Genomic DNA, 11185 nt, shown 5'->3' on the forward strand with positions numbered 1-11185 from the left:
CAAACGACAGAAAAGTGGGTGAAGGGAGACATTGGACAGGGCAAGATATGACAAAATAATTTATAAATTATCAAGGGCTCATGAGGGAGGGAGGGGAAAAATGAGTACCTGATGCTGGGGGCTTAAGTGGAGAGCAAATGTTTTGAGAATGACGAGGGCAATGAATCTACAACTGTGCTTTACACAATTGATGTATGGATGGATGTGGTAAGAGTTGTATGAGCCTCTAATTAAAAAAAAAAGAAATGAGAAGCTGTTACCAAGGGCTCAAGTAGAAAGAAAATGTTTTGAAAATGATGCTGGCAACAAATGTACAAGTGTGCTTGACACAAAGGATGTACGTATGGATTGTAATAAGAGTTGTACGAGCCCCCAATAAAATGATTTAAATACTTTGGGGAAAAAAACCAAACTTCCCTCCTTAGATGTCCTACAAGGACGTCATATACACGTTTCACTAATGAACTCATTTCCCCTCAAACATGCTCCTGTGTTTTTCAACTGGTTAGTCGCCTAAGCTGGGAGAGAGAGATGTGGCTTCTTACTCTTGTTAGGGAGTTTCACTCTCAGAAACTCACAGGTACAGTTGTCCTCTGCCCTGTAGGATCAATAGGAGTCCTCAATGGCATGAAGTTTGGTCTTTGGTTTGAGTTGCCTAAGGATGGCATCCTTAATCCTTTCCTAATTTCCTAAATGAGTCTTGGGTATGCCTTTATTAGGCTCTTGGGCACTTACCCATTTCTTTTATTCCCGTCTGATAAAAGAATAGGGCAGGCTCTTACTGAACCCCCTCCTGTTCTCCTGTTGCCTCTTATATTCTGTTCCCTACCCTTCAGCTTGAGTTCTGAAGTACAAAGCTAATTATCAACCTTATTTATGCTTAACTGCCTTTCTTTTATTCTTTGGGAAGTAGTTTGTCACTACTTCCTTGCTTCAGGTGAGGGTGGGGGTTGTTCAGGGTTAGAGTCGTATCTCACTGCTCACAGATCATTTCCAATTCATAGCGACCCTAGAGAACAGGTAGAATGGCCCCTGTGAGCTTCTCCGAGATGCCACCTTTACCCGAGTAGAAAGCCTAGTCTTGCACTGGAAGATACGAACTTAGCCTTTCTCATAGCCTCTAACCTTGTTTGCTTTTTTTTTTTTTTTAAAGAGCTAATAATCTTCCCTGATTTAATGGAAATTATTCTAAAATATATAGCAAGCTTCCACTATAGATAATAAACATAATAAATATAAAAGATTAAATTTCACAGTTGAAGTTAAAAAAAAAAGCCTTTCTGGTAAAGCAGCTGGTGGTTTTGAACTGCTGACCTTGGTTAGCAGCCCAACTCATAACCACTGTAGCCCGTGAAACCCCTACCAGCCAACGTCACAGACGTCCACCAAAGAGGAGCAGTTCTAACCACCACAAAAGGGGAGAGTTAATGTGTGACCAGCATGGCCCTTGAATTGTGTTAGAAATATCAAAATGGCCCTTGGCCCTTGACTCATTAGCCCTGTCTTAGATAAATCCTAGTTTGCATTTGTTATCTGGTGCCTCTCTGGCTTAGCATCGATGTGATTGCTCTTAATAAAACAAAACAACAAAAAAACCAAACTCGATGCCATCAAGTCGATGCTGACTCGTGCCCTAAAGGGCAGGGGAGAACTGCTCCTGTGAGTTTCATTTCCGAGGCTGCTTGCGGGAATAAAGAGCCCTGTCTTTTTCAGAGTGGCTGGTGGTTTTGAACTGCTAACCTTGAGGATTGCAACCCAATGCATAACCATTACACCACTAGGTTCACTCTCAATAGGCAGGCACTTATCTGCCTTCTTCCCATCCTTACTTCCCCAGCTCCATACCCCACAGCACATCTTTTTAGTCTTTAGGTCCTAGTATTAACTTGGCATTTCCTATGTACCCATACCTTCCAATATGTTGTTACTTCTTACTCAAACACTAGCCCCCCACCTTTTTTTTCCTCACTACCACCTTTTTGAATTGTCATTTTCTACTACTAAATAAATTAACACATCCTTCTGATTTCCACTTAAACTTAACTTCTGGAAAATTCTAGCCTAAGTTCTCCCCTCCCCCACAAACCACTTCATTTTTCTACATTAACTGGCCCTTCCAATTGACTTAACACGCCAAGAGGTCAAGAGATCAATATAAACCTTTGCTGCTGTTAGGGATCGTCAAGCCAGTTCTGCCTCGTACCAACCCTGTGTACAAGAGCATGCAACACTGCCTGGTCCTGTGCCATCCTCAGTTTGAGTCCATTGTTCCAGCCACTAGTCAGCCCATCTCCATGCTGGTCTTGGTTTTCAGCCGACGTTCTTTACCAAGCAGAGCTGCATCGTGTCTGGAGTTCTCTGGAGCCACTGCGAGGAACTGCTGAACCCAGCAGAGAAACAATGCTATAGGACTGGCTGGTGTCAGAACAGCATAAAAGGGCTGGGGTGGGGGGTGGAGGTATGTCTAACTGTGTGGCAACTGGCCGCGGGTTGGTAAGGAAGTTGGATTCTCCACCTTCTGTAGCTAGAGGTGGTCAGATGTGGCCTCCGTGACATTTACCCAGCTGTTGTTTTTTAAGACTTGATTAATTGTGGCAAATTTACTTGGATAAAATAATGAAGTTGGCTGCAGTTGTTGCCTATGGAAGTTTTAATGGAGAAATCACACAACATATTGCCTTGGGCAAAGTGCTGCCACAAATGAGCTCCTTTAAAATGATCAAGAGCAAAGCTTGACAGGAAGGAAGGAAGACAGAAGAATCACTATCTTTGAATTATGATGTTGGCAAAGAATAGATCATACCATGGATGGCCAAAAGAACAAAAACAGATCTATGAAGTTTACCTAGGATGCTTTGGGAGATGTTATCAGGAGACCAGTCCCTGAAAGACATCGTGCTTTGCTTAAAGGGATCATGGGGCAGAGAAGAGGAAGACCCCCTATAAAACAGATTGACACAGTAGCTCCCAATGGGTTCAAACAGGAATGACTGTGCAGACAGTGCAGGAGCAGGCGGTGTTTTTACTGTACACAGGGTAGCGTGGGTTGTGGGGACCCACTTGACAGCCTTTAATGTTTACTGAGAAGTCACAAAAGCTCATTACTTCAAACTTATAATTGAGCACAAGTTTGCTATTTGATGCCAAGCATCTACTACATTAGAGCATTTACCAGAACTTTGCAGTGGTAGTTTTAACCAGCAACTGGCTAGCTCACAAAATACAAGATGAGGATACAGGGACATATTGCTAGCCTTCATTGAAACCACTGTTTAACCAATTGCCACTGAGCTGATTTTGACTCTGGTAACCTCAAGTGAGAGCTGTACTCCCTAAGGTTTTCCATGGCTCTTTCAGAAGCAGATCAGGCTCTCCACCGTGAGGTGCCTCTGGATGGACTTGAACTTCCAGCCTTTGTTAGCAACTGAGCACATTAGCCATTTTCTCTATCCAAGGACTTGCAACTATTGTGCATGTTAACCTGTTGAGCATTAACTTCTCTTTGCCCAAAAAACAAAACAAAAACTTCTTTTTGCCCTTGGTTCAGTAGAGAAGAGCAAGTGGCAGTGTTTTGCATGATAAATCGTGAATATAAAAAGAGGTTCGTAGTTCTGACAGAGTAAGCCCTGATGCTTTATCTGCCATTGAGATAAAAACACATATTGTGATAATTATTTATTAAACATTTCTATTGTAAGCATTCTAGCCCCTCTAAGGCAGATGTTTTTGTTAAGGTTCAAATACACCACATTAGCTTTGCATACCTTAGGCAGACCACAAGTTTGTAAACTCCTTATGTAACAGCTTATTAGGTCCATCCAACCAATCTGCTGGTAGGTGGTTTCATTACTTGATACAAAAATTAAGGAATGCACAGCAGATGGACAGATACACTCATGCAATGATCAAATACAGGTGATTATAAACAAACAGACAAATCCTTCAAAAGTGAAGATGACAATTTTTATTGTTATTACAAAAGCATTTTGAATGATAATTTGTCATTTGAATAATTGCAAGAGTAACTAAGGGCTTAATCCTCACACAGGCATCTAGTCAGGCACAGTAGGTAGCTACAAATCATAAGAAAAGGGGTTCTTTAGCTCCAGATTCCCAGAATTCCTTCCTAGAGCATTTTTTCCATGCTTTGGAATTAGGCTAAAATAAACTCTCCCCATCAGTTCCCTTTAATCTTCCCTAAAGGGGGGAAGATCCAGTTTTTATCTTGCTGCCTGATGTAAATGACTCACCAGGTCCAGGCCTGAAAGATAGCCCCGTCCCCTGTAGAAGCAAACTGATGGGAAGGGACTGGTAAGTTAGGAGTCCAAACAGGCGTCCTTTCATGTAGACCTTCCAGGCTCAGAGCTGGCTCCTGTAGTATGCAGAAAATGCCAAAAGCCCCTGAGGAGCACACATACTTCCACCAGTAGCAGGAAAGGAGGTAGCAAGGACTCGGCTGATGCTAGAAGCACTAGTTAATGTGCCTGGCAGAAGTAGAACATTACATTCCACCTTTGCTGCCTGGAGTTTTCTGCTCATAGTACCTGTTTTTTCCTTACACTGGAAAACAAAGGTTCTACTCTTCACTCCCACATGTAGGTCCTTAGAATTTTTTAATAAACAACTCAGCATTATTACTGTCAGGGAAGCATCGGATTAGAGGTATGTGAAAAGTCTACTTACTGAAGGGAAGACTCAATATTCTAGGATATGGAAAGTCTAGAATATCCTAGAGCCAAAATCATTCAGAAAGTTGAGCCAAATCTACCCTGAATACTGGCAGTAATAGGTTCAAATGGAATGCACATTTCCTATTCTATTTACTGTGAAATCAGTTACATCCCACGGACTGCTAAATGGAAAGGGTCTTTTGAGATGTGCTTATGTAATTATGCTTATTTAACAAGTTTCTGCCATCGGCAAGATCCTCTGAAGAATGAAACACGCTCATCAATATATTTGATGGTATCTGCTAGGATCAGTTAGCTGAAGGAAAGAAAGTTGCATTATTTGGAGATTATTCCCCAAATCCAGTTGATTGCTATCTACTTTACAATGTCTGTGAGAGGATTAATGGCACAGTTTGTTCTAAGAGGGCAACACTGAACAGAACAGTAGCCCATCCTACAGTCAGAGCTATAGTGCTGTAGCCAGAATTTTCAGGAAGGGCTTTAAGGTGGAAAGTTGCCGGATGCCACGAGCTGTAATCAAACTGTACTTGTCCCTCGACTAGCTTAATCCCTACCCAAAGCAAAGCCATTTCATCCATGAAGCAGTGCTCCTGATGCAGTCCAAGCCGACGAGGGAAGTTGTTGAATGTGTAGTAGTCGTTAAAGATCCTGGAGTAACTACTCACGTTAATTAGTGTTCTGAAGGTCACCATGGGAGTTTAGTTATTTTCAGTTCACCACACGGGCAGGTTTTGACCGTGGGTTTGCCTCTGCCTTGAAAAACCGCACTGAATTTCATTTGTGACCCAAAAGATTTGTAGCGCTCCATCCAAAGCTGTGCCAGTGATTGTTCATTTCCTCTCATTCAAAGTCCCAGTGTAAAAGCAGTTCTTGTAACTTAAGGTATGAATGAGCTTATGTTATATAGTGAACAACCTGTGTTCTTTTATAGACAGATCTACAAGGCTTTTACATTTAGTTATCACACAGTTCAAGACGTTCAATTCAAAATATATTTACATGGCCTAACTTATTCAAGACCACTTTACTATTTCATTTAATTTCATGGCAATACACTCAAATCTTCCACCTGAAATTTACAGGTTTTTGCTGGCTAAATCCTTTTGCAAATTAAAAACTCTTTGATCCGAGATTTTACTCCTGCCCTGCAGTAATTAGGGCTTATAATAGTAACTTGGTTGTGTATGTCAAAGACATTGTCACTTGAATTCAGTTCATTATTTAAAAGAGAAAAAAGATTTTGTACCCTGGAAATGACATAAAAAGATCATCAATGTAAAAAGCACAAAGAAAATCAATTCTTACACATCTGTAATAGAGAACAATGTTGATGTCTGCATTAACTGAAACGTAACCGATTTTACATATTTTACGTGGTTTTCCATACAGACACATCTGCACTAGCAGAAGGAATGACAGGCAGCATAGAAAACGGTATTGCTCTTTAAAGGTCCAAAAGCTTCATCCACTGACAGGACTCTCCAGCCGTTTTATTTCCTCATCCGAATACCAGCCACTGCAACTAAAGGAGGTTTTAAATTGCTTTTAACTTTTCAATGCGATTACTCCTCAAAGCCTATTAAAATGTATGGTGTTGGTTAATTGGACATGAACATTTCTCTTAAATAACTCAATTACTATTTGCTTGAACCTGCAACAATGATTTTCTTATCTCGTAATTTTTCATTATGATACTTTTAGAGGTAGGTCCCCCACAGTTGTTAGCCATGTCATCTTAGTCTTGGCAACACACGGAATATTCTAAAACTGTAAATGACTGGGTAACAAACATAACTAGTCTTTAAAAATGTGTTCAATTTTAAAATTAAATCTTTGGAAATCATTTCAGTGACTCTTCAACTTTTTAAGTTTTTGTTAAAATCCAAGCAACTGTTAGTATTTTGTTATTAACTTGTAAGAAAAAAGTAGTATGCTCTAATTAAAGCTGATATTTCCCAGAAAAATAAAAGCCCAGAAACTTGCAGATGTAAAATTTATTTAAATCTCATGCAATAGCCTAAGTATACTTAGATATACTGTGGGATAATAACTTGGCTCTGTCCAAAAAATTTAGCTCACTCATGAAATGAATGGAAATTCTATGGTTAAAACACATAGATTTAAGTTTTTGGCTTTGTGACTAGAAATACAGTCTGATTAGGCTTTTCTTTTCCAAGGAGGAAGATTCTAGGAAAGGAATTTGACATTAAATATACAATTACAAGGTGTCTTATCTTTGAGGTAAATCCCAATGTACAAGAGGCCAAATCGGCAGTGCCTGCAACACCTGACATCATGCGATTTCCAGAAACCCTCTCTTCCAATTCCCATTTCTTCTCTTTTAGAATTTCAAAGCCACGAATGAGCAGGTTAGCACTTAATCTGCCACCAGAGTGCCACAGGACGACTCGCCTAAATTATAGCCTAACAAACCTTAGCTCTGTATTTAAGAAAACTCAATTCAAATAATTGAGAAAACCTACTCCACTGTGCTTGAGTTTATATATCATTGTAAATTTCAGTCTGTGAAAATCCTAAATATATGTTCATTTAGTTTGCTGGATTGAGGTTGGCTATAACCAGCAACTTTATGTCCAACTTTAAAATTAAGAGTGAACTGAATAACTTGTAGAACATCTGGCACTTGCAACTGATCGGGTTTTCACACGAGATGCATGCAGCTCTTATAAATACTAAAGGAGGCATTTTTGCCAGGTCTCAACATGCTTTCTTTATTTTAAATCCCACTGATTCAATGAGTTCATGGAATTTCCTATAGGGGAATAATTTCATATTGACTACATATAAACATGACAGTATGTTGTTGTTCTATTTTAAAACAACTTACTGAATTGGCTGAAAATAACGGATAGACCTAATCAAGCGGTATCGCAGTTGCATTTAATCGTATGTATCATTAACCATCAAAAGAAGGGGTCAGATTCTTTCCTTTAATACAAACTTGAACATCATTTGTAAATGCCTTATTGAAAGTAGTGAGTAGGGGAAGATTTTAGAAAAGTCCAAGTAATAAAATGTATTCAATTACTTGGCAAAGTTAAAAAGCTAATGCAACAATGTTACATTCAGATAAAAAACATTATTCAAAAGCAATTCAAATACCGAAAAGGGTTTCAAATTGAATATTTTATTAACATGGTAGTTGTTTTTGTAACATGTGCACACACACTCGCACACTCAGAATGATCTGCCTGGGGAAAAATGCCTAAATATGCCTTTAAAAAAAATCCTGTCGGTTTCATTATTGTAGGCAATTGTGTCCACATCACTTACAATGCTACTGCCAAATCTGTCCAAGGAAGCCAAGTTTGAGAGGGAAGAACAAAATCGGGGGGAAATTCACCAGTGGCATAGCAGAGCTCTCAATATGAGAATGCTGGCATCATGTGGACTTTTGCTGTGAATTTTCTCTGTAAAATGGGGGAGAAATTTGTCTATGGGCAGAAATTAAGAGAAGGCGGTGTGAAGTAGGCTTTTGCAGTCAATTTTCCTCACAGTATTGTGCAGGGTCATCAAGAAAATGCTTAGTCTTTCTCTGGAACCAGTTTCAGAACTTTTCCAATTGCAATGGTCTTACCTAGAAATAAAATAAAAAATCAAAAAAACACAAAAGCCTTTCAGTAGTTAACAAAAAAGTCTATGTAAGGTTTTACAGCTTATTATTTTAAATACAAAAATACCTTTTACAATGTCAATTACTAATTAACTGACTCTCCCATAGAGGACACAATTTGATATTCTCGTTACAAGGAGTCCCTTTGTGGCACAAATGGTTAAGTGCTCATCTGTGAATTAAAAGGTTGGGGGCTCAAACCCCACCCAAGCACCTTGGAAGCTAGGCCTGGAGGCAGTGGGCTTTGAGACCCTATGGAGTAGTCTTCTCTGTTCACATAGTCATCACAGGTAAGGAATTGACTCAGACGACTAACAACCGTCATTTTACAAAACAGAGACAAGTTATCATGTGTGTGTGTTTTAATGTGCTCTGTGGGTCTGCCTTTGGGGGAAGACCTGGGAAGAGATGACTTCTTTGATCAGAAAGCATACTTAGATAAACAAAATGCACAATGCCCACAATATAATATTAAAGGCCATAAATGACAGGCAATGAGAAACGGGCTACAAAAGTCCTCAGTCAATAGGAAGCTATTGTTCCTTGACACAGCCTCCATCTTGGCCTGTAAATTCATAATATTTCATCTTGCTGCCCAGGCTGCAAGGAGTGTGCTGTTTCTATTTATACTGTATCAGAATGGCCATGCTGGCTTCGTCCAGGGACTCAAATCGTGTTCCTTTTCAATGCTCTTTGCATTTGGATAACAGAAAGTGTGATCAGGTAAATCAGGGCGGTAGGGCAGATGGATTAACTTCCCTAGGAAATTCGCACAGGACAGCCCTTGCTGCTCTTGAATAATGTGCAGCTATGTTGTTATGATGGGAAAAACTTTCCTTGTCCCAAATGTCCTAGCCCCTTTCTCACCAATGTTACACTCACCCCCAACCCCGCCAATTTTGGCTAAAAGTTCTCCCCGAGCCCCTGTGATCTTTGACAACATCTGTCAAAAGTAGGAAACAACAAAAGCCCCCATAACCTTCTGAGCTGAGCTCTGTATTGAATTTCACTGGCCCATCATCCCCTCAGAAGCTACTATGATGCGACCTTTCTGAAGGCAGGTGTGCTGTTGACAAGAACTGGCCTGCAGCCAGCTGAGGGCACCAAGGTGAAAACGTGCTTTTGTTTGGAATAGATGCGTGCAAGCATGAACTAGAACCCAAGTAGCCATCCTCTCTGACTTGCTCTCACACAATACATGAGAAGTGCTTAAACCTCAAATACATCATGGTACGTAAATGAGGTCCAAAAGACACATCGAATGGTTGTAGACTGTCTCAAAAAGAGACACAAAGTAAAGCTGTGGTCACTTATGACTGGGGGAGGTGGGACAGGGAGTGAGACTGGAAAGGGGCACCAGGTTTTCTTTGTAGATGGAACATTCTAAAATCATACTGTGATGGTGGCTGTGGGGCTCTGGAAACATAGTCAAATGCTTGTGTTTTCAATATTTGAATTTTATGGCACACAGTAGATAGTATCTCAGTAATGTTTTTGGAAAAAACAAATCCAACTTGTCCTTAAGCAATGCGGTAAACCCACTGTTGGGCAGCTTTTCTGTGGATCAGAAGGAGAGTTTCCACTGGGTCTTGTGAAAATAGAAATACCCCTAAAAGCTAAGGGATCCCTTAGAAAAAGATAATTGTAGGGTTTAAAATTGTTGCGTAATTTCTTCAGTCATTCACTCATTGCCGTGAGTACATTCATGGTGACCCTATATAGGGCAGGGTAGAAAACTGCCCCTATGGGTTTCCAAGACTACCTCTTGAAAACCCCGTCTTTTTTCTGTACAGTGGCTGGTGGCTTCCAATTGCTGACCTTGCAGTTAGCAGTCCAGTGCGTAACCACTATGCCACCAGGGCTCCTGAGATAAGGTAAGAGGAGCCCAGCCATCATGTTCCCAGTGCTCACTAAAGGTGTCCGAGATGGAATTAAACTCAGCATTTGAACAATTCTAGATTTAAATTGAGTCATACAATTATATGTATGGTTTTCCACCATCTTACAATAGTTAATGTTTGAAAACACTCAAAAAGACCATGACTAATAGATCTCTGATAAAATTAAAGTATACACAGCAGAATGCCGGTAACTCGACCGCATCAGTACGTCATCGGATTTCGATGCGGAATGTTGAGAAAGTTTTGCATTTGGAGCTCAAACAAAACATCGGAATCCAACCCAATGCACGTGCTTTTTGTAAACAAAAGCATTTCATGTTTCGGTCACTCGGTGTTAGTTGGAGTTGTTAGTACGTGTTGTTTAAACCCTTTCTGGCTATGTTCCAAGAGTTTTGCTACAAGTTTCTTAGTTTTTGTGGCTTTTGTACTGGTTTTAGATAAAAAACATAGGTCCTAAGAAAGAGTTTTTGGAAAAGAATCATCATGATACGGAACTGGTTAACCGTGTTATCGATATTGTTGATAATTTAGTAAACCCTTTTAGAAAAGTTAAGGAAACACCAACAGACCACATTAGACAGGTTTTTTTTAGAGAAACTCAGCCAGGTCCTACTGAAATATGTAATGTTTTGTATAAAAAGGCAAGGTCAGGGTAAAAACTTGGAGGTCGAGAACAGATTGATCCATCTTCAGTTATTGATTTGGAACTTGACTGCCTCGCATTATCAATGCTCCTTCTAGAGCGGATTAGCGTCGAGGTCCGGGGTTCTACTGCATAAAGGGGACGGGGGAGCCCCACTGGCTGTCAATGTTCAAAATCAGTTATAGTCACACACACTATAAAGATTTTCAAAACTGAAATTGCCTGACTGAGTTAGTTAATTGTGCCAGCCTGGCCGATAATCACATGTGGTGCTGGTTGAAAGGCGGAGGGATAAATGGGTGGTGAAGCCTCGCCT

General features: G+C 40.2%; 1 protein-coding gene across 2 annotated transcripts in view; it reads right to left on the reverse strand.

The window, feature by feature from the left end:
- Positions 1-3941: 3941 nt before the first annotated feature.
- GSPT1 (G1 to S phase transition 1) overlaps positions 3942-11185 on the reverse strand; it is a 26746-nt gene continuing 19502 nt past the window's right edge. For both annotated transcript variants that reach the window (XM_004705859.2, XM_013005526.2), the window contains one exon: positions 3942-8289. In XM_004705859.2, coding sequence (XP_004705916.1) covers positions 8237-8289 — 53 coding nt within the window. In that variant the 3' untranslated portion in view covers positions 3942-8236. The remainder of the gene's footprint in view (positions 8290-11185) is intronic.

The sequence above is a fragment of the Echinops telfairi genome, unplaced genomic scaffold (assembly GCF_000313985.2).
Source record: "Echinops telfairi isolate 266 unplaced genomic scaffold, ASM31398v2 ScPeMD7_5;HRSCAF=22, whole genome shotgun sequence".
NCBI classification, from domain to species: Eukaryota; Metazoa; Chordata; class Mammalia; order Afrosoricida; family Tenrecidae; genus Echinops; species Echinops telfairi.